The following is a 26,002-nucleotide window of genomic DNA, read 5'->3' as shown; positions in this document are numbered from 1 at the left end:
ATTCATGCTCTTCAGGACACTGCTGCAGAAAAGCTGAATGACTTGTCAAGCGCCCGTGCGGGAGCAATGGCCTTTGAGCAGAACAGCCAACTGCAGCTCCTCCGAACTCACTCAGAACAAGAGTTTTCCGTCACCTTCTCTCTGCATTTGTAGGAGGCTGGCTTGCACTTCTCCCGGATGGTGGTTTGAGGAAGGGGCTGGTTGGGTAGTGCAGAAATTGCTTAATGGAACAGGAACAATTATGAATGGCACAAGCCGAGATAAAAAAAATGCATTCAGAATGTCTTTAATCATGTAACACTAAAACTTCTTTACAGTGTCATGGCAATCTACACTTCACCATCTGCTTGATTTCTGTTCTGCCCCCATTTCTCAAATACAGAATAAAAATGACATTTTAAAACAGAACACATGGCTTTTTCTACAAGACTTCACTGCTTCAAGTGAATATTTTTTGCCTGTTAGTCTTGTATAAACTTCTTCAATCACCAGAATTCTTTCTTTCTGTAAGAATTTTAAAAGATAAAGCTCTCTCCTCCCTACCCTCAGACCTTCATTACATTACTAGGTATGCCTTCTCATTTAGGATGGTAGCCTTTCTTCCAGGCTCAGTATGCACCCCAGAAATGGAAAGTTGCGGGGGGGGGGGGATATAAAATAAAATACAATGAGTTATTTCAGAAGTATCTGAGTGTATTAGAGTTGAGAGGTTAGCTAGAAAGATTATATTTGGGGCAGAAGGATGCATCAAGCATCCATCAGGGCTTTGGAAGATACTCTGCACTACATTACACACGGAGGGATTTTGTTATGGACCATCGAAGAAACTGTTGCTACGAAAGACAGAAGAGACGATCTTTCCAGTGGAATTAATAGTGCCTTCGCTATCCGAGCTGGACTCCGAATCACTGCTTCCTGAGTAGGCGCCCAGGCCAGGCAGGATCCCAATGCACACAGCTGCTGAGGGACAGTGGACTGTGGAGCCTCCCACTGAGCTGCTCCCCAAGGGAACACAGGATGGTTTTTCTGAAAGAGAGGTACCTCAGTCAAAAACGAAGAGTGAAGGAAAGGGCTTTTAATCAAGCCCAGGAACTGCCACGTGCCATTCACCTGCTATTGCCACATCAGTGGTGGATGACTGCAGGATTTAATTAAAGCATAAGGCAGCTTTATGCTGCAATAAAGCTATTCTGACAAGAAGGACTTGCTACCTCAGGGGATTTTTTTTCTCATCACTAGTTTAAGCCCAGCTCTATGCTGGCATTACAGATTTTTATTCTAAAGTTGTCAGTTTGATGCTTGTCAAGTACCAAACCCACTAAATAAGAATAAATAGCTCTGCTTTGTGTAATTGAGTATTTTTTGCGATATAACAGCATAGTTGAGGAAAAGTTTTATTCCATCGTTCTGCTAGTCAATGTCTCCCATCTTCCATGGCTAATTAATTATTTCCAGTGTTCTGAAAGTTTACTCAACAGAACGAGATTCAGGAAGCGCCTTGGGTTGTCGTTACACAATTGCAGCTCACCCTATTTGTGTCAAGAGTATCTTGACAGCAAGTCAATTGCAGCCCTGACAGCTAAGACTGAAATGCAACTTAATTTTTCTTCTAGTTTCTGAAACAAATTGGTTTCAGGATGGACAAGATCACTTCATAGCATGAAAAGCTAATAGGGTATGTATACAAATACATCAAATGCTGCTGTGAAGAGAAAAGGGATTATCTGTTCTCCATGTCTCCCGTCAATAGAACAAGCACTAGGCTCGAAACGCAGCTAAGGAGACTCCTATTAGTTATCAGGTAAAACTCTTTAAGGGTAAAATCAGTTAAGCATTAGAATAAACTGCCTAAGGAGGGTGCACAATCTGTATCTGTGGAGATTTAAGAGCAGCTTAGACAAACATCTGTCAGGAATGGTTTAGGCAGGGGATAGACTGATGACCTGTAGAGGTTCCCTCCAGCCCTGTGAAGGCTGTCAGCACCTATCGTTACCATTTCTACTGCTTTAAGAGAGAACATGCCAACTGCAGTCTGTGCTGTCTTGCATAATGAAGGAGCAGGAAAGCAAATCCTCTATCAGATTTAACACCGAGTCAGTTGCTGTTCAGGTGAGAGACAGCTTCCCACATGCAGAAATCAGGACATACCTTGATTCTTTTCATCATGATCAGTATCTAGTTTCAACCTCTTCACACTGTTACCACCATCTGAACTGTGGAAAAAAAAAGAAAATGTCTTGTTCCTCACAAGGAACCACTTAATTACTGTGAAGTTAAAGTAACATCTTTGACTCAAAACCTACAGCAAATGCCAGCAGGATCCCCTGATGACCATCACCACTTTAAAATGCTCTTAACTGGGGCTTCTCAGGGAACATACACAATCCTAGAAAGAGTCAACACCTACACTGGAAATATCACCTGTTAACCTGGGAAACAGAAACATGCCTCTGGGAGTCCAAGTCAGACCTCTTGCACAGCAACTCAGTGCTGCCTATTCAGCTGGAAGTACCCCACAGGAGATCAGGAATGACTACCTGAGCTTCACACAGTCCACATGACCACAGGCTTGCACATGTGGATGATTATCATACTTTCTGGTGCAACATCCGTGTCTTTTCCCTTCCAGGGTTTCCTTCCCCTCCTTCAAGTACCTAAAGAGCCTGTTCCAAAACATCTAGAAATCTTGCACCCAGTAAGAAGCCCAGTAGGTTTTGCAGCAATTCACACACAGCTGCAGTGTCTGACCTAAAAAAGAAAAGGGTCCTTTTGGGTCCAAAGTGGTGTTGGGGGAGAGGAGCGTTACTTGGACTTCTGACTCTTCAGAGCTTCTATAGCTCTTCCTTGTCACAGCTCAGTTTCTTTTCCCCCCCCTCTCGCATGTTCCCAATCCTAAGCCATCCACATAAACAAATGCTTCCCAGCTTCAGCTGTGATGGACTAAAGTGATGAAGTATGAGCATTTTTACGCATTAACTCTTTTCTGTCCCTGTCAGAATATGCAGTACAGATGAAAGGTTCTGTGTGGGGAGGTTTTATAGTAATACATCCTTTACAGTAAACTACAAAGCTCAGAGAACAGATGTTGAGCTCACGCTACACTTGGTTTTGGCCAGTTTGCAATAAAAGATAAGATGGCAAAAACAGAAGACTGCAAAGCAAGTCTGTGATGGCACTGACATATCAGTTAAGATGCCCTCCTCAAATAGATGCCATCTGCAGGCTTTAGATGTGCCATTAAGCACATGCCAGCTCCTTCTCTACATCATACCAGGTTAAGTACTAGTAGTTACAAGAAAAAAAAAACCACTGTTGGCTGCTTGTTATCTGTTCAGGGTTTTTCTTCTCTGCCTTCCAAAAACCCATACAACTACCCAACCCCCTCCACATTAGCTGGTGGAAGTGCTTACTTCAGTTTTCAGACATGCAATTACTGCTGTACTGGGAGCTAAACATCACCCTACAAGATAAGCTTCTAAAATAATCTCTCATTCTCTGGGACAGATTCAAAAAAACTGACTGAAATTCGAGACGTCAGTAATCATCTTAAGTATTAGACAACTCATCTGTGGGAAATAAGGCTAGCCCCACATGCGTAGTTTCTTGATAACCTGTAGCACACCAGCAGCTGTGTTTGCAGGCCGAGATCAAAACAGCAAACATCACAAACCCAGCTGCCATCTCCCTGGAATGGAAAGGGTGTTGACGTATCAGTACAAATCAGCAAGGAACAAGGAAGTTTGCCTGATGCCCTCAAGATCAAATCGGTACACAAAGCTCTTCTCTTGTAACCTATGTCTCCCCCATGCTGCCCCCAGCAGCAACGGAAACAATCCATTTTAGACACAGATAAAATTGGCTGATAAATTATGCAAACCTGAATGAAATTACATGAGTGAGGTGACACTGATATCTACAAATAGACATGTAAAATAGATTCCCTCTAGATCCCCAAGCAGGATTGCCCAAGCCTGGCAGTCTAGAATGAAGAGTCTAGCCACTTGCTTTACACACGCTTATCTACTTGAATTGCTTCATGTTTTTCCCACAGTTTGTGAGAGCCTATAGAAACAAGGCTGGTCTTTTCTTATACCTACCTCCTTTTTTCTTTAGGGCTAAGGTTCACACCTCAATCTCTGGAGGCAGTTTTGGCCTGCCTCCCTTTACACTGCTAACTGGGTTCCGTTCCTCATGAATTTATAGAGGTGTGAAACTAACCTTCTGTGTTTCACAGCTCCTGCCAACAGCTTTGCCTGAGAGAATTTGTTCTTGTTTTCCACTGACTTCATGGGCAATTTCTTCTCAGTTTCCTTCTTTGGGTCCATACTGACTCCCACTTTGGTGAGAGTGCTGTGAATTAAGGGTTAAGGATCAACCAGGAAGGAATAGAGAGAACAGACACTTCCTCTCAGATATATTTAGCCAGCTCTGCTGACAGCAGCAACCGAAGTTCATTCACCTATTCTATCGAAATAAACTTATTTGTAATGACATTTAGCTGGCACCTTTGGCCAAGACAGAAGAGACTTCACCCACTGGGTTCAGAGCTTTCTTGGGTATCAATACCAGCTCTCCCTGTAAAAACATCCAGGCAGCAGACTAGGAGCTGCTTTTCTGAAGTCAGAAAGGCGCAACACACGACACATCCAGCATGCATAAACATACCCATCATCCTGCCTTTTCCTAAAGGTCTTAAAAAAAATCAAAAAGGTCAGACTGGACCAAAAGAAAAAAAAAAAAAAAAAAAAAGCAATGCAGTACTTCCCCCTTCTACAAGGATCAACACATTTGTAATTCAAATTTGCTGCTTCAACCCCTAATCCTTACCAAAAAAACTAAGTAGCAATATGTGGGCTCACTTCCACTCCTCAAACACTCCTTTTGCTGAGCCCAGCAGACTTCAGCTTACCAAAGCAAAACAGTTCCAATTTTCTGTTTTGGTATTTATCACTCTACCTTTTCAGCTCATCTCTTTGTAAGGCCCACAAGGCTACTACTGCCATTTTGAACACCAACCTCAAGAGGAAGGAGACAGATCTGATTAAGACTACGTGTGGTCCAAGATTCACCCAAAAAGACTGCAACTGCACAGAAAAACTAAGTAGCTTAAAACAGTGTTAGCAAGGTGGGATGCAGCTGAGATCTATAATGAGGTGGAGAAGCTTAAGTAGGTTCTCAGACAGGATAAGAAGGAGCTTGGTCTGTTGTTAAGGCACACTCACTCTGCACACAGACTAAACAGGTCTTCTGTGGCAGGACCTAGTCCCATCCCTGATAACAGTTAATGTCCAGCTGTATGTGATGAAGCGAGGTCTGTCAAAGATCCTGTTTGTTAATGAGGTGCCAGTGGGGTCACAAAAGTTTCTGCAAAACTTTTAAACTACACATAGCAAAGACAAATCAACCTAATTGAAAAGGGTATTTGTTTATAACCCTAAATCCAGCTTTCTACCAGTTTCTTCTCTGACTACGATTCCACTGATCAAGTGACATAACCACAAGCTGGAGATTCACAGGTGCCCCAGTTATTGCAGACAAATATTGGATAGTGAATTTCACATTGATGGACCATGTATTTGAAGTCATAGGTTTTTTTCCCTACTGAACATCTGCAAATAAAAAACTCCTACATCTTCCTTTGAAGGGACACACTCAAAGTCTCCAATCACTTTACAATTAGGAGAGTTCAGAGGCCATTCCTTATTTGATTTTCCTAAGGATACAACAGTAACCCAGACTGCTCCCTACCTCAACTGAAAGTCTTCTCAGTCAAAATCAGACTGTTAATTTTATTTATTTCTTAAGATGGCACAGGACTGCCATCCTGTGGCTATCAGAAGCAATCTGAAAGCTGCTTGTGTCGAACAGGGTTTGATGTTGCAACACATGATTCCACACACTGCAGTGTTCAACTTCCACATTTAGGTTCATTACCCCATTATATTCTAATACTGCACTAAAAAAAGCCTGGCTGAGGAACCCAAAGACTTTTCTTTTAAAAGCTACCAGATTACAGGCTTTTCACTTCCATCCAGGATGCCATTCTCCTAGCATGCCTCAACTACCAGAGACACAGCACATTTTTAACAGAGATTTTATATGTACTGCTACCATTAGCAAATGTAACACTATACCTAGTCAAGAAGTGTCCCCTCTCAGGAAGACTATGTTAGAAATAAACCTCTCAATGTTAAATATTTACTGCATCAAAAAAGCTATCCTACAGTAAAGCCCGCTTCTTGGAGGGGGACTTTTCCTACATTTACATAGGATTTAAGACAAGATGATGTTGTTCTCAAACACTTCTTGGAACTGGCTTAAAAAAATATCTGTAAATCTTTAAACACTGTCAGACCCATGGGGTCTGGATGGGTTAAGGAGCAAAAAACCCTAGCTGTTCATGCAGGAAGAAGTAAAATTCCTATGCATCCATGCATATGAATTTCTTATGCTTGAGAGTGCATTAAAATATTCCAAAGCATGTAAGATACGTGATTTCATGACTGTTCAACCTAAAAAATGAAGAAAAAAAGGAAGAAAAAAAGCTCTGTACTTGAATATTGATGTAGGTTTTACTGCAAAATTAATGCCTCTGGGTAGCTAAAATTGGACATTATACCAGGAAAAAGACCAAATAATCAAACCCACTGGGTTGACATTCCTCTTATTAGTTTGGAAGAGCACTTGAACAGTACCTATAGATCCAGCATGTTTACCTACTACCCACTGGTTTTTGTCACTGTAGTGACAAACCATTAGTAACAACCTGCAGACACAAAACCACCTTTTGCATTTTAAAAGAATACCACCAAAAATTTCAAACACAGATGAATCATTTTGCAAGTTGCTCTGAGGTTTCTTGAAATATTATGGTTAAATAAACAAATAAAAAAAAAGGAAACAGAATGGGTAAAACTTCTCAATTTCTCATCAGTTGAGGTGACTATAAAACATTCTCCTTCCCTCTGCCCCATTAGCAATATGCTGTAAATTAAACTGTAGAACAAGTCTTCAGATACAGAGCCAGACAATATTACTAAGATTGCAAAGACTGAGGTTAGATGGCCTGTACATCTTGAACAGGCCCTGCTCAGTAAATTCAGGGATCAGTGTGTTATGTGGCTAATTCAAGACAACGTAAGATTCCCTCTGGGCTGGTATGGTTCACCCCAGACGTATGTGACCTAACTAGAGCTGTCAGCTGCTTCTGCAGCACAAGCTTATACTGCACATCCCTGCATCAGCCAGACCTGCAAGCAACCATCACTGAAACTAAATATATCCCATGAACATCCCATTATTAGATCCAACAAATGAAGAAAATATTCCAAATCTATCAACCAACTACAGCCTATTTCTGAATAAAAAAAATGCATCAGTATTGCTTTTTCATAAACACATTACTAAGATAACAGACGCTCTTCACAGAACACACGCTTTAAGTTATAAATCATTAACTAACAGAAGGTAATGCAGATCTTTGTAGCATTGGCACTATTCAGCTTTATTTCCTGACTGGTTTTGGTCACCTTGTGTCCACAAATCCTTTCATTTATACTAAAGCATCCTTGAGAACTTGCGCTTTCTTCACTGATGACTTAAAAGCAATGGTTTTCATTAGGAGGCAAAGAAACCATCAGGTTCTGCACAGATTCAATAAACATCAAAAAAACAACATCTAGCTTAGCACAGAAATCCTCAAATCATTCCAACCTCCCTTCACTGCCACTGACTAGAGAGAAAAAGCATCCTATATTATTTTCTAGCACATCTTCATGAAAATTTGGCATTTAACAGCAAAGCCAAACAGTCCTGCTCTTAGTACGGTCTAAGAGTCTGTATTACCCAAAGGAGCTGAGCCTCCATGGGCACTGACTTCCCAGAAGAAAGTTAGTGCATCTGCACAGATGTATTTAATTTCTCATCCTGCAGTTAACAGCAAGGGAGAAAGTAGCTCATACTTCAAGAAGAATAACAGAGAGAGCAAATCAAACATTATTTCAAACAGGTATGTTAAAACCAGCCAATATGCAGTTAAAAAAACCAAACAAAAACATTTACTTTTCAACAAGAAGAAAAAAGCAAAAGATTAGAAGTAACAGGCTGTTTTTCCTTTACATTCTCTTTCTCTTTTTAGCTATTGTATTTCATACCCTCAATAACAGGGAAAAAACCCCCAAAACGCCAAACAATGGGGTGGGGGAGAAGGAAAGAAAAGTACCAAAGACACGTGGGGGTTGAGGGGGGGAGTATCAAACATTACAGTGGGAGATCCAAGCTACAATGAAAAAAGTCTATCATTGTATATGTTCTGTAAAGCAGTTTTATAGAAAGAATGTCAATGACAGAACAAAACTACAGCCCAATCCCTTGTCCTCCTCTATACAACCACCAGCCATTTTAATGCAAAGGATATTCTGTATTCGTTTAGTTCTTTCAGCTCTTCTTCTCTTCGTTGCTTTTCTAGTAGCTCTTGCTGCCGAGAAACCTCATCAAGGAAATGCGTCTCATCTTCATCTAAGCCTCTTACCATATTTTCTGAATAAAGGAAAAGAATGCATATTGATAAGCTACAACCAGTTAAGGAGCAGCCATTTGTTTTGTGTTACTTCACCACTCTCTTAGAGCATTTTCCGATGATTTCAAACTGCCCCATAGCAGAGTCGAGTCCTGGGTGACTGAGTGAATTGGGTACTCCAGCAGTCTCGCTGTTGTGCCGAGAAAAGGGTACAAAGCAAACTCCACAAGCTATCTGCTGGATTCTGTAATTAAGGAGTAAAAATACTTCCTGGTTAATGATACTGGATGCTAACAAGCCAAAAAAGCACACAAACTACAACAAACTAACACAGTTTGAAAACAACGCTATTACTACAGAGAAAAGCAAGACACAATTCATAGGAAGCCATGAAATGCTATTGGACTTGCTGACATAATTAAGAAAACCAACCAGTTTTCAAGCAGCCTTTCTGCAGTTCTGAAACGCCATTTGGAACAAGTGATACAAAATAAGGAATAACCACATTAAGCAACGATATATTTGTTGTTTTGGTTTCAGACACCGAGTTTAAGCCTGTCTCCTCAGAATCTGTTCTTAAACCAATCAATAACTGGAAAAAACCCACACTACTTCTCCCCATAAATCTTGCCTCAAAATAGGAAGTACATTTTCTTAAAGCAAACAATTAGTAACTTGACTGAGATTAACATCCGTTAAAAAAAAAAGTAGAAGCAAGCCAATTCCTAACTTCCAAAAAAAAATTATTTCTAAACATGTTACCCTACTTTAAGGAAAGTACACACTAGTGCAGTAGGAAGGCCTTTTATTTTCTGTTCTGCAAATGTTCAACGTCTCTCAATCAAATGATTTAGTTAGAATGGTAACAAAAAACATTTTTCAGAAAGACCAAATCTTTCTGTTTGTAGTCATCCTTGAAATCTTAACCCAAACATCACCTTTAGTCTTCATTAGAGCTTAATTCCATAAGAGGATTTTTAGGTTTTTACGTGAGGTCGCCATATTTTTTTTTAATCTTCACCCACATAGTCAAGTCCTACTCACTTTAACAGCAAGCTAAGAAATCCATTTACACTGATAATTGGCAAGCTTCTGTCTTTGACAAAAAAGCTCTAGAAATCAATTATTATTATCAATTATATCTTTCCAACTCTAAGAATGCAGGGCTCATTTGTAAATCTTTAAACAGTAACTTGTAGCATTCACTACTACTGCTGAGGCCCCCTTCAAAAGACAGCAAAAGTAGTGAAACTCGGGACATTCTTTGAAGTGAGTGACATGAATTAATTTCATTCTCTGCCTGCCTGATCTGCAAACTAAGAGAAGCAGCCATAGAGATCCTTATGGCTGAGGTTACTGAGATTCCCTACTAAATAGTGTGCAGTAGGTTTTGCTTTCCAGGTTAGCAAGTATCTGTTATTCTGCAAGGGTTGCCTTAAAAGCAACTTTTTTTGGTTTACAGGTTTCTTGAACCACAGGGAAGATGCTGCAGATCTAATATAACTGGGCAAGCGAAACAATTAATTTAGAGAGTTATCAGAAGCCTTTCCCATCCAGGTTGATAGCAGTCAGTTTTCTGGTGGCCACTTTGACACAAATTGTTTAGTCCAAAGATCCAAAGATGACTTGGATCAAAAGTTTACTGAAGTAAACTGGAAACTCTCCAGCAGGTACAGTTTGGAGACTTCAATGCATTAATGCTGCTATCTGTACTTTCCACTTTTCACCAATAAAAATACAAGCGAAACTTAGAGAGACAAGAAATAACTTCCACTTATCCTTATTTTGGTTACCATAATCGTCCAGAAAGAAAACTTTAAAAGTTGCATTTTAGAGAATACTAGTATTAATTTTCACTTAAAATGCTATAACATTCTACTAAAATTATTTTACTGTAAAAAGGAAGGCATTCTTGCAAAGCTGAATAACCTAGCAGAAAGAAGAACTGCTAGTCTGTACACCAGTTTTTATCTACACAACGGGTAACTAGGTTTGTGTGTTTATGCAAACTCAATTCTTCAGCAGTAAGGTGTTTCTCCTCCCAAGTCCCATTGTAAATTCTGACTGATCAGAATGACAGTGCGCTATACTCGTTTTCCACTCCTCCAAAATTCCCATGGATAGAAAAAACACTTATGAACATTTTAAGGCAAATTCAAGCATATTAGAGGACAAATCTTGTCACAAGTGGCCAAACTGGGCTGAACTCTGATGAGACAAACTAGTGGACCACAGTCCAGCCAACACTGATCTCTAGTTAGTCAGTTCCTCCCACTTACCTCCTCCCAAAGAAATTTGGCTACAGGAATGATTCTAAAAGGATCTACTACAAAACAGGAAAAGCAATCATGGTAATCAGTAATGCCCTCGATAGCATCTGCAGGGGCAGGGAGTGTTACCTAATAGAACTCAAAGATTGTGCCATAGTTAAAGGTAAAACATAGTTTTGTTCCATCGCAAATGCAAGAGAAATTCTAGACAGAATCCAGTTAGGCAAACTGGAACACAATAGTTTGAGGGTAAGGCTTCCAGCTAAAGAACCAAAATCAATCAGAACCCACCTTAAAATGGAGTTCCACAGTATCATCCTCACTTCTCTTTAGATAGAGCCAATAGCTCCCTTTTTCCCCAAATGGTTGACTAATAATTTTCTAGTTCTCATTATCATCTTTGCACTCAGCAGCACATATACAGGTGATATAATGCAAAGGATTTTTCTATAAAACCAGAAATTCAAACATCAGTAGAAATTAGGTTTCCATTTCATTAGAAGAATTAAACATCTACTTTTTGAAGAACCAACTCCTGTATGTTTACTTCTTCCAAATAGTAATCTTGAGCCTCAGATCACTTTTGCATCAATGTGGTGGGTTGACCCTGGCTGGGCGCCAGGTGCCCACCAAAGCCGCTCTATCACTCCCCCTCCTCAGCTGGACAGGGGGGAGAAAATATAACAAAAGGCTTGTGGGTCAAGATAAGGACAGTTTAATAAGGTGAAAGCAAAGGTTGCATGCGAAAGCAAAGAAAAACAAATGATGTTATTCTCTACTTCCCATCCGCAGGTGATGTCTAGCCACTTCCTGGGAAGCAGGGCTTCAGTATGTGTAGCGGTTGCTCTGGAAGACAAAAATGCCCCCCTTCCGTCTCCCTTTACTTAGCTTTTATATCTGAGCTGACGTCATATGGTATGGAATATGTTTGGTTAGTTTAGGTCAGCTGTGCTGGTTATGTCCCCTCCCAAGATCTTGCCCAGTCCCAGCCTGCTGTTGAGGGGGGCAAAAAAGTTGGAGAGACAGCCTTGATGCTGTGCCAGCACTGCTCAGCAGTAGCCAAAACACTGGTGTGTTATCAACACCCTTCTAGCTACCAATGCAGAGCACAACACTAGGAGGGCTGCTATGGGGAGAATTAACTCCATCTCAGCCAGACCCAATACAATCAACTAATTAAAGCTTGGAAATGTAACAGCTGCTGGAACAGGACTTCTTTTCATTGATTCAAATAATGAATTGTGTTAAAGCATGAGTTCAAGAGTCACAAAACCACGTTACATTTCCACTTTTCCATGGATTGATATCGGGGGGGGGGGGGGGTGGTGGTGGTGGTGTTGGATTTAATGTGCAAAATAAGCCTAGTATTCCACACTTTACAGGAATGCGACTCCATAACTGCAAGCAACTTTTGAGTTTTGCACATGCGCAGTGCTGTCTCAATGCCCAGAACAGTATGTTATCCACCAGAACATCCATCATCCTTGAAAAATGCAAGGATGGTAGATGCAAAAATTCAATAATACTTTCTGAAGCCTCTGTTTATCTCTCAGAGAGGCAGACAAGACACACAGATATGTCCCTTAGTCGGATGTTGTATACAGCTGTTGCACACAATACATGCAGTTTGCTGGGTTTCAGTTCAAAACAGTAACTGCTGGTGCTTACTGAATTTAAATTGCTCCTCAAACTCCTGCTGCTTCTTTTCTCTCTGTTCCTGAAGTCTTTCATACAACGAACGTGGGTCATACGCCTCCTCTGGGCATTCTGAAAGGAAGGAACAAATCAGGAAATGAGACCATATGTTAGAAACACTGAATCACCAACAGCGCTTAGCTCCTTCACGTAAAAACCTTTTGAACTTGTAAAATACAAGCTATTACCTTTTGGTCCTGTTTTCCACAAAAGTGAAATATTCTCCGATCTCTTTCCTATAATTATTAAAATCTATCCCATACCTTCTGGATCCTCAGGTTTTCGGACCTTTTCCCATTCCTCTTGCCTTCTCTTTCGCCGCTCCTCTAGCTCCGATTCAGACACAAACCTCTTGTTAATCACAAGGTCAGCAGTACCATCTCCCCCATCCATTGTGGAACAGCCTGTCCTAAAAACACGATATGAAAGACACCAGGGGCCTGATTTCACTTGTCAGTGCGTGAGACACTACTACACATCCTGAAAAACTTACAATAACTTCAGTTCTCTGAAGACCACTACACAGTAAGTACTGATTGAGATACCTACTAACTGCATAACTGCTAAGACTAATAGCACCACCTATTACTCCTTCTTTACTCTTTTTTGTAATTATGTCTTCCCTGTTAGTTGTCTGCCTCGGGCTGCTTTTCTAGAAGTCATACTTTAATGGAATTTTCCCTACCCCACTTAGGATTCACCTTGCTTAAATAAATATACAAAAAATAAAATAAAATAAATTAAAAACCCACACCTACACTCACACCCTTTTATTTCAGTTCTTACACCTCACTGTTCTGGAGAAAGGATTTGACACTTTGCCCTCACTTTACCTAAGTTCTTTTTGCCCATCCTGTGAAAACTTGAGAAAGCTTGCCTGTTTTCAGTGATTTGAATACATATATTTGTAAGTGATTAACAGTGAGATTTCAGAAATTAGCAACTAATCTCTCTAACCTTCAAAAGCATTACGCACCTCTAGGGAGAGCTAGGTTTGGACAGATTATGCCGGGGGCGGGGGTCTGTCAGGGTTACACAGAGCTCAAAAGGTGAGTGAAAGGGGGAATTCCCTTGGGCTAAGGCAGGGCTGAGATTAGAAAACAGGAGCAGCAGTTCTGACCAAGTGAGCACAGCCCCTTCTCACCCAGTACACCCACCCTCTGCTTTAAGAGATCCTAATACTTGAGTACTGGCCAGATACCTATTTCAATATTAGGCGCAGGGTGAAGATGCTCCAAGGAGTCATCCTAAGGAGGAAACTCACGGTCTTGACAACTGTAAGCCCAGGATGAAACAAACTGCTTGTGCAAGTCTTCAAGATTTATTCTGCCAGCTCCATGCTATAGAACGAGGCATTAATGCCTATTTTTGTTTCTTACATCAAGCCTGTATACACAAGTACAATGTAAACACAGCATTGACAGCTATCCATTTAAAGTCATGCTAACCTCATGCTTTTTTCTAGTTTCTTCTTATTTCCTTGGTATAACTTCAGCAAGTACCTCAAGGACTACAGACGACTGCCCCCTGCACTGCCAAGTATTATTAATTTAGGATCTCACCCTGCCTGCATTTCAGCACTGGAGGAGAAGCCAGAACACTTACTCTTCCAGGGAGGGAGGGATGTAGTAACCCAAATAATGGAAGGAACTAGTTTATCACCCTTTCTTCGTACTGCTCCTGCAGGAAGCGGAGTCCTGAAATTCTTACAAAACCCGATAATTTTTGTGAGTTATTGTTTGTAATACAGATGACAAATTGAGGTCTCAGAAGAAGTCCAGGTTAGAGCACTGCACAGATATTTGTTACAAGCAGGATGCATTCTTAAGGTGGGAATTATCAAAAGACAAGACAAAAGGATTCTCTTAAGAGCTGGGGAAAGGAAGGACAGACCAAGGGCTGGTGATTTTCTCTTTTTTTAACTTTTCTTTTGTTTCTTTTTTAATATCTAACAAAAATCCACCCTAAGACAAGTCCACTTTCCAGAAAGCATGGAACACCCACTCTTTGCATGTAATTTCTGAAGGTAGTTCAAGCTGGAGACCTATAGAGAAGACAAAAATTTCATCTCCCTCCTGACTACAGGTCCTAATCACAAGGCCAACTTTCCTACCCAAGTGCCATATAAACATGATAACCTGGTTCTCCACTTGTGTTATCTCAACTTGTCCATTCAGAGAGGAAACGAAAGGTTCCAATACAATGATGACAGAAAGTCACAATCCTGGAAATTGGTGTCTGATCAAACACATTTCAGCAAATAACAACTTTACTGACAACCACATCCTGGGGCACAAAGATGTGGGGAAAAAAATGAAAATCAAGCAACATCATATTTAAGTTCACTTGCACTTACAAAGTTTCCTGATCTGGCTGTATTCTTTGCCCTCCCCCACCTGAAACACACACAAAATCTTCCAGACCAGACAAGACACATGTGATTGGCACCCATCCCCGTTCACCTATGTTTTCACCTGGTGACTGTATTCTAGCGAGTGATGTGCCGTCATCATAAATGACAGAAGTTTGTCACAGCTGTAAACTGCACCTTTTGATACTGCCAGATGGTAACATTCCCAGGATCAAAAAATCCCAAACAAAACAACTTCACAGCCCTTGCCATCACCTAGGCTGGAACAGATCTAGAGCAGACGCAATGTCTTGGGTACCGTGTGCATTCAGACCTCCGTTAAGTAACGGGCCACCCATCACTGCGACAAACTCGGGCAGCGCTCCCTGCACCTCCGCGGCACATCAAATAAAGTGCCGGGCACCGAGCCTGGGGCCAGCCGAGAGCCAGAGGTGAAGAGTCGCTCCCCGCCATGGCGTAGCCAGCCTGAAACCTGCCACCGGGAGCCGGCACCCGCTGCTAACGCCGCCTGCGAGCCTCCCGGGCGCAGGCCTGGGCAGCTGGGCCGGGGCCTGCTGCCAGCCGGCGCCGCCGAGCCCTCACCGCGACCTCCTCTCTCTACCCTCCCTCCACTACTCGCTCCGGGAGCGGCCTCCCCCCGCGGTCCGGCCTCCGGCCCGCAGCGCTCACAGGGCCCGGCCCCGGCCCCCTCCGCCCCTGCAGCCGAAGGACCCCGCAGTCCGGCCACAGCCGCTTTCCCCGCCGCGCTCGCAGAGGCCCCGGCCCCTGCCCCCAGAGCCCGTCACATCCCCCCCGGGGCTTGGGCCGCCGCCACCAGCACGTACCGCGGCCGCCGGCCCGTTACAGCGAGAGGCACAGCCCGGCCCAGAGTGCCGCCATTGATCCCCCCTCATAGACCCGCCCCGGCTCGCTCGCCGCCGCCGGTCGCCACGCCCCTTCCGCCCTCAAGACCCAACCAAGTGAGCTCTTCCTTAGGAGGCCCCTCCCCTTCGGTAGCCAATCCCCGCTGCTCTTACGGGAGGCCGAGGAGCGCGCGGAACGGCCGCGCGCACGGCAGGCGCGCCGGAGGGTTGGCTGACAGGCGACGTCAGGGCGGCCCCGCGCCTCGATTGGGCGAAGCGCTCGGGCCGGGGCCGAGGCCGAGGCCGGGGGCGGGGCGGGTCGCCCGGGAGACGGCGGGGGGCGGGGCCAGGCGGGGCGGGGCGGGGCCGGTCGGTGTGTGGCCTCCATCTTTCCGCCGTGCGCCGCCGCGGCACAAAGGAGCGGCACCGCCGGGCCGGGCCGGGCCGGGCCGGGGCGGAGTGGAGTGGAGTGGAGTGGAGGGGTGCGGGTCCCGCGGCGCTCCCGGAGGGGCTGAGGTGAGATATAGGCGGGGCGGGCACCGCCCTCGGCAGTCAGCGGCGGGTGGGGCCGGCGGGTGGGTGCCACGGGGCTGAGGTGGAGCGGGTTGGCGCTGAGGGGAAGGGGCAGTGGCGGGCTGGGCTCTCGTGGCAGCGGTAGCGGCGGCGGGCGCGGTGCGCCGGGGGCCCGCCGGGGCCGGCCTGTGGGTCGCTAAGGGGAGGGCGCGGTGCTCACCCCCGCCCCGCCTTCCGCTTCCCCGGGAGCCGCGCGAGCCGCTGCCGCCGGGGCAGGGTCCCGGTTAGGGCGGGGGTCGGGAGGCCGCCCCGGTGCGGGGCTGGGGGTCGGGGGCCGGGCCAGCGCAGCCCCGCCAGCGTGAGGCAGCGGCCCGCGCTCTCGCGGACGCCGCTTGTTTATGCGGGCGCTTTCCTGGCTTTTGGGGGAGCGCGTTGCCTCGCCGGGGTCACCCGTACCCCCCCTCCCCGGAGTAGGGCAACCAGCGAAAAAAGGTGGGTGGCCACGGTCCAGCCCCGCTTGCCTTGTGCCCGGCCGGGCTGCTGCTGACACGCTGGGAGCTCCCGGTGCTGCGCATGGAGGCCCCGGAGCTGGCAAGAGCTGGGCTCGGGTGTAAAGCTAAAAGCTCGCAAAAGAAAGCGACAAAACTTGAATGAAAGGGGGAGTTGCTGGAGTGGGGCACCCCAAGTCCGCCACCGTTTGGGGCAGTGAGGTGTTAGAACTTTTCGACAGCCTTCTCTGGTGCTGGGAGATCTTCCTGGTAGTTGTATGACTTGCAAAACAAGGGCTTTGCCACAGCGGTTTGGTGCGGGTTGGGTTTTGGAATGCAGGGGACAAAGTGACATGCTGCTCTGGGACCTCCTGGGAGCTCAGAAACACTCAGAAGAATTTTGTTGAGCCTTCGAATATTTTTATATCGATATAAAAGGTCAGAATCCTCAAAAACTATTTACCAGCCTCAATGTAAAAAACATTTCTGCAAAACAAGTTTTCCTCTTTTACAGAGAAAATACGGAGGTGTGGAGTGAGCTACCAAATGCAGTTATTTATCTAGATCTTTTGTTTTGCATGCTTGGGCAATAGATTAGGCAGCGGCACCTTTCCTAGTCGTGTGGTAACATCACAGTACTGCTTTGCTCTCTTAGTTCGGTGCTTATAAAGCAGGTCTTTTCACTGCTTGTATTATGCCGATATCAAGCATGCATTTCTCTTTTAAGCCCTTTGAGTCTGTTCTGCTGATCAGTGTTTCTGTCTCACATATCTTCATTTTTCCCTTTTTTTTTAATATTGCTATTTCTTATCTTCTGTTGTGCAGCAGTAGGTACAGTGTTCCTGCTGGGTAGAGTCTTAATGTAGGTCCCGAGAATGACTGTAGTCATCTTGTTTTTCATTTTCTGTTTTGTTATTGCAAAATCTTGCTCTGAATCTCTCAGTATCCACCCTGAGCCCAGAGTTCATTTTGGTGCTCAGCCTGTGTTTATCAGTATTTCTCACACAGTGGAACTTTGGTCCATGAGGAAGCATGGACATAAGAGCTGCCTTTTCTTTTCTACATTTATTCAGCCTTGTAGATACTGCACTGTTTTCTGAATGCTGGTGTGTTTGGTGTTTTTGTCCTTTTATGTCTGTGTCAGCATTTGTTTTCTTCAACATAAGAGATTTTTTTTCCACTTAGCACTAGCTTTGCCTCAGGTTTTTAATTTTTCTGTCCTTTGTTTTGCAGTGAATGCATTTATTTGTTTTGATGTTGGTGGGTTTTTTTCCTCATGATGGTCCTCTATTCAGTTGTTCTGCTTTACTTACAATTTTCTGTACATCCATCAGTGCTATGAAGTTATTGTCATGTGGAGACCTGCATACGTTTGTGTACTGTGACTCTTCCCCTGTTTACTTCTCAGTATTAAAATGCTCACTATTTCCCTGCTAAACTATACAAATCTTTTAACAGTGGATGTTCTTGTCACCTGTGAGCCATCTGAAATATTCCCTTGAATCGTCTCTTCTTGGACTCCTGTATTTGACTGGATTTCTGGAGGACTGTGCATTCTCAAAACTTGTTGTGTTAAGAGTCTAGGATGCTGTTAAATGTATTTTTCTTTTGAATTTATCCAAATACAAAGAATTGATCTGTTCTTTGATCTAAATCTGGCCCATTCTTCTGCAAGTGCTTTTGCATGAGTCTTTGTTCTCTGCCAAAGCCCACTCAGCAAAAGAGGCCCTTTCTCTTGCTGGCACTGGTTCCTGTGCCTCTTCCTTTAGGACATTACTGTTATTGCCCTATGCCCTAATCTCTGCTATTTGTTCTCATTTATAAGTCTGGTTGAATAGGTTGTGTATTTCTCCTGGTGTGTTCTTTTTCAGATGCGTGGAGCACAACTGTAGTTACATGATCACTTCTGGTTCTCTCTCAACTTTTCATCCAAACTCTTTCGAGGTTCCTGCTAACTCTGAAACCTTTCAGCATCTACTGTCCATCACTTGCGTAGGAAGCTCCTCCAGGATATTTTAATGCAGTGGTTTGCATTCTGCACAGCTCTTGTCATTACTCTTGCTATTGCTGATTGTTTGTTAGCTTAGTATTGGTTATTTACTTACTCTTAGATTGCTGATACATCTAATTCAGCTAGTCCACACACCTGCCTTATCTTCAGATGTGATATGGGTGTGTGCTTCTGGTTAGGTGGGGTTATTGGTTTCCTTGAAGTCTTTAGTTTTCCTTTTTGTTTACCTTCAGCCTCCTATATGTGGAGCTTGACTGCAACGCTTCATGTTAGCCACTCAGGTATCCTACTCTCTGGCCTTGTAATTCAGTGATCACTCAGTGGATCCCTTAATCTCACTGTTACCTAAGAAAAGCTCTTTTTTTTTTTCTCTTTGAAGGGATGTGATGGTTTTCTGCACAACTTTTCAGTGTTCTTCCTTGGTATGTTTTCAGTATTTTCACATCAGAGGTTTTGGCTCTCAGCATGTTTCATTTGCTGTGAGCCTAATGGATGGGCTGAAATAGATTACTGACTTTATAGGAGGGAACCAAAATATTGTACGACATCTCTCATACTCTGCCTGTCAGGTGATATCAAAGTCCATTTCCCTCAAGCTTTTTGCTTGTTTGTTAAAATTAAGGAATGAAAGGGAGATATTTAGAAGCGTAAGCAATAAGTTAGTGATAAAGGTGGCAATTTGTCATGGAACGCTTACTGGCCTGTTACTCTTTAGATTCTTTGTTCAAATTTCCTTTCACATCAGTATCTCCCCTAGCTGACAATGTATTGTGTTTTGAAACATCTCCTATTGGTCTCTAAGTCACTTGGATATGTGGCGGTATCTTTACAAAATGGAGCAGAGCTCATCATGTGTACTGTTAGGTTTCCCTCTCAACACAGAGGCAGCAAGTTAAAATGCTGTCACCGTGTAGTAAATTGAAGGCAAGCTAACGTAATGAAGTTCGTCCCATTCTGCTCCATTGTCAATATGTTGTGTTTAGCATTTTAAACTGTTTGGTTTTGTTGTTGTTTTTTTTTCCTCTCCTGAGCTTCTGATTGCTCAGTAGACTTTGAATTTATTCCTTGCTTTAAAGTAGTGCAGGCAGAGGTACCGTGCAGGGATTCATTGTCTTTCAAGTATTTCATTAGAATTATGTCGTGTCATTTTGTGCTTTATGTTTCTTTGTGTCCTAACAATATATTTTGTTTTCCCTTCCTGGTTTGTACGCGGTGACTGTAAAGTTGGCATAGCAGTGGCTGTGCCAGCATGATCTTTATGTCCTTTTCTATTCTTCATTATGTCGCTGAGGTCTAACATAAGTCAGATGTTCACGCATGACTCATAAGGTTGCGTGACTGACCAATGCATCATGATTGCTCTTCAGCTGTGCTTGTAGTTACCTGATGCCTTGATCTATCACTACTGTGGCCAAACTTGTGCTTTAGAAGCACAACTCCACCATGGGAACTTTGTGTATTTGATAGGTTTTGTCCATTCAGTAGGGATACCTGCCAGTTCAAAGTCTGGGGTGAGATACTGCTCCTTGTTTATTCATGTGTGTTTATTCAGGGGGGTTCAGTGAGTCGCCATGATCAGTGACAAGAAATCCATCCTTTTCCTGATATATCTCTCTCCTTGGAGAAGTAGTGGTTTCTAAGCATGCAAAACCCTTGCAATTGTAGTTATTTTTCCTCCCTTTCTAAGGCTTTTTTTGCTATAGGAAACGCCTCGTTCTTGCTGTAAGTTTCTGAATATCTTGGTGCTTTGCTGGACATGAGGAGGACAACAGTTGAGGACATTTTGGTTTGAAGTATTGGTGTGGCTTTTCGGATTGCTTGCTTCAGTGCATATGTACAAATTGAATCATAGGTAAGAGGACAGCCAGTGAACTACATGTTAGAAGGCTGTGCCATTCATGTGTATTTTATACCTTCCTGTAGACAGTGGGACGTGCTAGCAAGTGATACTGGAAAAAGAAAATGCAGCAGGTATGCTGATGCTCTTTGTTTTCTAAAAGCAAAGCTGTCTGGTGGCATGGAGAAGCTTAGAATTCTTCACTGCTTTTAAAAACATTCACCTAATGGTGAATGAAGAGTGATGTGTGTGTTTGCACTCGTTCTCTGGGTGATGCATCAGTCCTGGAGTGAAAGATTAAAAAAAAACACCAACAAAAAACCCCCAAACACCAATGGGTGAGTTGTTCTCTCTTTAGAGCTTTACCCCTCTGGAACATTTAGTGAAGTAATATCTAAATATAATTATCAAAACAGTTTAATCTTAATTCTGCTGAAATTCGTCACAAAGTTATTTAGGAAAAGCCTCAGATGACTGTGACTTTGTGTTCCTGATATCGTTACAGCTTTTTGAAAGCTTCTTAAATTGTTTTTGAGCTTTCTGCCTTTTTTGATGCACAGCCATAACAAACTAAAATGGGTACACACTCTCATTTAAACCATTTTTAGACTGCCTTGTGAAACACGTATGTGCTTGTCTTCGGCCCGCTTCCTAACCCACATGTACTTGTCTGAGTCGTCTCTTGGGCAGTCAGTCCCCTTCTTGGCCACGGGAGCTCCAAAACCCATTGACCAGCTTCCTCTGAGTTTTTTCATACAGGCAGAGACCTTAAAACACTATAAAAAAAAAAAAACCAAACAAACCACAGCTCAGTGGTAGGAGCGTGATACCTGTGAGACCTGGAGTCAATGGCTCTGCTGCCAACAGAAGCACTTGTGTTACACATCGTTGCCTACTCAACATCAGGATCTCTCCTGTAGCATGCTTTCCTGGTACACTTGTAGTGGGGCAGAGAGAAAAGGTCCTCAAGGCAGAACCTGAAGAGACAAATGGGGACAAATGAAGCTGGGTTCTTGTGTGAGGTTTTTTGTTTTTCTTTTTAATAGGTGAGAGGAAGGGTTCCAGTGACCTTTCCAGAGCTGTGCATCAAGTTCTGAGCTCTGGAAGCCCCAGACAGATTGGGGATCATGCTTCCCGTGAGTGCTGCTGAGGCAGGTTTGCTAACCTAGTGACCTATATGTTATGTTTAACTCAGATGACAGTCTCTTGAGCAGCTGTCACTGTATCCACTTCCAGGAAGAAAGAGAATCAGAAGGATGTCTCCTGCTCTGCCAGTATAGTCCTGAACTTAGGCTAGCAAAGAGCTGCTGGCTTTCCATGGTTGGCCAGGAAGGTCATAAAACTAGCTCTCAGCTATGGCCACTGAAAGATCAGGCCATCCTCCAATGCTGCTTGAATTAACAAGAAGTGGAAGTTTCTTCAGCCTGTTTCCTGCTGTGTTGTTAGGTTGTTCATGTTTGAGATGATAACCAGTGTCATAAAGTGACAAATTTGGTGAGGCTGAGAATAGGAGGGTCTAGACATTGTCTGCTCTGTGCTCTGCTCTCTGAGGCAGTTGTCAGACAGCCGATAATGCAAGCTTGCAACTGAGGCATCACTGAATTTTTCAGCAGTGTTATCAAAATCTTTCACACATCCAAAACTGTTTTCAGTGTATTTTACGCATTTGTAATAGCTTAGTTATGCCACCTAGCTGGGCTCATTTCTGGTCTACAGCAGGAGACTTCTGCCTTCTACAGAGTAGTTCTGTACCTAACCTTTGAAAACAAGCCCAGCTCTGACTTGGAAGAAACAAAAGCACTAAGATTAGTTTACAGACAAGAAACAGCACAACTCTGGGTTGTCACTGTTTTGGCTCAGTTACGTGAAGCTGGTGGTCTGCTGGCAAAAATCTGCCCCTGCTTCCAGCAGTCCCTGCTTGTAGCATCTTTCCATAGCCCACGGTGCGATCAGTCGGATGCCTCTGTGCTAGCCCTAGATCTAGTTCCCCTGGCAGGACTACATTGTGTGACTGTTAGAGCTGCTCAGTCTCTTGATTTGTCCCTCAAAATGTTTTTGTGGTTTATATTTTGTTAATGTATGAGGTGCTTTAAACTATGTATGTGTTATTGCAGTTTACTACAAGGCAGTTATCTCCCCATAATTTGGTATCTGGATAGTAGTGTAGGTAAAGCCTTATCCTTTCTGAAATGGACTGTTACTAAATTTACTAGAAAAAACTTTTAAAAAAAAAAAAAAAAAGCATTGTGGTTTTTGTGTTGTTTCTTTGCAATTCTAGACCTCTGCTTGGTACCCAAAGAATCTATGCTTTCCTCCCAGCACTATCTGTTCTGGAATTTCTTGGTTTTTTTTTTTTTTTTTTTTTTTTTTCAAAATTTAGTAAATTTGTTTATTGTTGATAATGTCTGTAACTTTCAGAGCAGCAAGGAAGATTAACTTGAATTAATTGAAGGATTTATGTATAAGCCTCCAAATGCATGTCTGTGCCAAAACCTAGTATGGTATAGCTAACCAATTTTATTTAATGTGCTTGTATCCCTTCAGTTTGTAGGATTAGTGTTCCCTGCCATCTGCAGGGCATTATCCTTATCTTCCTGCCACTTCTGGAGCAGTGCGTTATACTCTGCTCCTTGTGCAACTGCTGGACTTGCACAGCTCTGCCATGCCACATCAGCCTGCTGGAGGCAGCTCTTGTTCAACTTTACCAGAGCTGTCAGATACCAGTATCTTTTTTAAAAGATCATTATCTCAAAAGTGTATTCATCTGCCTCAAAGCATAACTTACAGCTTTGTCTCTGAAAAGAAATTTAATGACCCGTCTACAGTTTGGAGATGAGAACCGGGAAGCATGATTGATAGCAGCGTTGAATGGGTGGTTTAAACATAAAGCGAAGCTGAGGTTTTCTGGAGGCCATGCTACAAAGGACAGTTCCACCTAAATGATTGTGAGATGGCAAATTATGACCTCTGAGATGGGGAAGCTTAGAAGCTGGTAAATGCTTCAGTTTCTCTTTCAGAAAGAGCTGTAGCAGAACAGTCTCTGATGCCTGAGGAGCCCTGAGCACCAGTGTCTCTGTATCCAGAGGTAAGGGAAAACCTGGGCAGGGCAGGAGTCTCTTTACCAGGCCTACTTTGGAGACACTAGTTTAAGTGAGAAAGTGAAGTTCACTTTAAATCTATGTTGCAATTTTAGCTTTCCTGTACCAGCTTAAACAGATTCAAGGGAAGCAAAAAGACAAAGTAGTCCAATGTACAGGGGACTATAAAATCTGACTTTCACAGTGAGTCTACAAAAGAAGAAACTACTGTGGTGGTAGTTAGTGTCTGCTCCTGCTTTTTCCTTTGACTATTACCACATCAAGTTGAACAGGAGATCAGATCCTTCAGCTACTCTGTGTTTCTGACAAAGCTAGAATTACCTAGAAAAAACTGCAGGGTTAAAGCCTAATTTTCTGCATAAGCCCTGCACAACCCTGGTGGTCTTCACTGACAAGCACTTGGGCAGAAGCTGGAAGGTTTTGAGACATAATCAGTCTCTTTCCCTTTCTGTGAAACAGGCATGCTCAAGGTCAGTCTGCTTTTGGTTTACTTACTGCACTTACTACAGCAAGAAAGCAGATGAGTGTGGCAACGGTTTTGTCCTGCGGATGGTGACACGCTGAATGCCAGTAAATGCTGTTTTCCCTTGAGTTTTGACACGAGTCTTAACCCTCTGGGACATTTTTAAAGCAAATAGAATTGAATTAGGGATTTGCTTCAGATTACACAATATGGTGTTTGGTTACTATATGCAGAAGAATGAGCATGACATTTACTCACTCCTCCTGAAGCCTGCGGTCCACTTACTGAGTGCACTGTGTGGTAGCCACGCTGGACGCTGAGTAGCTCTTTCTCTTTAGTTGTACAAGTCTTACAGTTGAGAGGTTGATGTCAGATCTCAATGCGATGTCCTGAGAAAGTCTCAATTTCACCTTATAATTGTATTTAATTTACTGGGAATCCTTGGTTTTCATCACCTACCCCAATCATTTCAAAGCTGATATCCTTTCCATGTTATAAAAGCTTGTAGTTGCAAACAGGCTTCTTCCCCCTCTTATTCCTGTATCGAAGTTGATTATCTTGCAGCAGTTCATAGCTGTGTTTCCTTCTTATGGCAGTTTGAACTTTTCATCCAACTGGCATCACAAGTATTTCCATATCTTCCTTTTTAGGAGCATCATTTCTTTGGGGAAGAAATGCTGAGGAAATATTTCTAATTATTTTATCTCCTTAACAGGAAGCTGCTGCCCAAAACTCTCACAGTTTTGTATTTGAAAAGCTGTCAACTTTCCTTTGTGGTTTGCTGACTGAGCTCCTGTGTTACTCTACTCTAGAGAGGAGAAATCACTGGTCTTACTCTTGTAATGATGGCAGAGGCTGGAATAGTGGTTCTAGTAGCTGAAACCCTCTCTACTCATTTATGTGCGTGAGGTTTTTTTTGTTTGCTTGGCAATGCGCTCCATTTCATGGAAAGGAAAGGCATTTTCCATCATGAAGTATTATCGTTGGCTGTAACCGAATATTTGAGGGGATGAATCACCAACTCTTGGGCTGTGTATAGCAGAGAAAATGAGCCTAATGCCACTTGGATCTGACTTCTCCATTGGTGTGCTCTGTCAGATGATCGAGAGGAGGCCTGTCTTGGGTAGGTGGGGAATCTGCGCTGCCAGGCAGATGCAAATCAACTCAAATAGCATTTGTTTCAATGGATGATGGTTTCATACTTGCCATTGGACTTCTAGCTGTGGCAGGTTGGTCAGTCTGTGCAGCTTGCAACTCCTTCGTGCATCCATGCATGTGCTTGAGCCTGGCAGGAGAGCAGCTGCTTTGCTGTGGTGGGGATGGTCCCAATGGCCGGTGGAGGTGCGCGAGGGCACAGGAGGCTGTGGCTGGCAGGGCTCCAGTGGTGCCACAGTGGCTGCTTTTCTCCTGTGCCGAGGAGGTGACTGGCTCAAACGGCATCTGAGCCTGGTGCTTTGTTTAGGGGAAAATGTGCTGTGGCAGCCATATGGCAGGTGTTCCAGAGGTGGTCTCTGGTGTAAAGGAAGAAATGTCAAACACTGGTATTCTCTGCTGTTCCCACAACATCTGTTCAGAGAGATGTATCAGTACCAGGTACTCCTTATAGAATAAAAACTTACATTTTGGTCATATGTTTGGCAACTTTATAGTCCTGCATCCCAATGTAACATCTGATGGTCAGAATTCAGAGTGAGTGGATGACCCTGCCTGTTGAAAAGCAGGTACTGGCTGCTGCCTTTACTATTTTTTGCACTTGAAAATGTGGGGTCAAGCTTTTATTAAAATACCATTTCAAAGTAAAATAAAAGTTTTTATAAATCTGGCTGCAATTGTGAACAGCTTTCATAATCTTGTTACCACTTTCTAAATTTGCCAAAGAATATTCTTCAGGCAAGT

General features: G+C 43.3%; 2 protein-coding genes across 7 annotated transcripts in view; one reads left to right on the top strand and one right to left on the bottom strand.

Annotated features, from left to right (window-relative positions):
• Positions 1-270: 270 nt before the first annotated feature.
• PSME3IP1 (proteasome activator subunit 3 interacting protein 1) lies at positions 271-15,791 on the bottom strand. 3 transcript variants are annotated; one of them, XM_030025155.1, is made up of 7 exons: positions 15,679-15,791; positions 12,747-12,892; positions 12,457-12,555; positions 8,417-8,538; positions 4,219-4,352; positions 2,149-2,213; positions 271-1,026 (listed from the first exon to the last, which is right to left on the bottom strand). In XM_030025155.1, exons 2-7 carry the CDS (start codon positions 12,874-12,876, stop codon positions 809-811), a joined length of 768 nt encoding a protein of 255 aa, XP_029881015.1. In that variant the 5' UTR covers positions 12,877-12,892; positions 15,679-15,791; the 3' UTR covers positions 271-808. The 3 variants fall into 3 exon arrangements, with proteins under 3 accessions (XP_029881015.1, XP_029881017.1, XP_029881016.1); XM_030025157.1 differs by having other exon boundaries at positions 12,747-12,887; positions 15,679-15,787; XM_030025156.1 differs by lacking the exon at positions 15,679-15,791 and adding an exon at positions 14,488-14,508.
• A 381-nt stretch (positions 15,792-16,172) lies between these two features.
• RSPRY1 (ring finger and SPRY domain containing 1) overlaps positions 16,173-26,002 on the top strand; it is a 40,698-nt gene continuing 30,868 nt past the window's right edge. The window contains exon 1 of one of the 4 annotated variants that reach the window (XM_030025606.2): positions 16,173-16,212. The gene's annotated coding sequence lies outside the window, so the exon portion shown is untranslated. The remainder of the gene's footprint in view (positions 16,213-26,002) is intronic. The other 3 variants (XM_030025609.2, XM_030025608.2, XM_030025605.2) reach the window with 3 other exon arrangements.

Source organism: Aquila chrysaetos, chromosome 9 (assembly GCF_900496995.4).
Source record: "Aquila chrysaetos chrysaetos chromosome 9, bAquChr1.4, whole genome shotgun sequence".
NCBI classification, from domain to species: domain Eukaryota; kingdom Metazoa; phylum Chordata; class Aves; order Accipitriformes; family Accipitridae; genus Aquila; species Aquila chrysaetos.
The sequence above is the reverse complement of the archived record's forward strand: the minus strand, read 5'-3'. Positions and strand labels throughout refer to the sequence as shown.

Excerpts from the sequence above, each read along its gene's own strand:
- PSME3IP1 (XM_030025155.1), bottom strand. The coding sequence starts at position 12,876 with ATGGATGGGGGAGATGGTACTGCTGACCTTGTGATTAACAAGAGGTTT. Across the intron at positions 8,539-12,456 it reads TGAGGAGCAATTTAAATTCA|AAAATATGGTAAGAGGCTTA; the intron begins GTAAGCACCAGC and ends TCCTTTATTCAG. Across the intron at positions 2,214-4,218 it reads GGAGCTGTGAAACACAGAAG|TTCAGATGGTGGTAACAGTG; the intron begins GTTAGTTTCACA and ends TTTTTTCCACAG.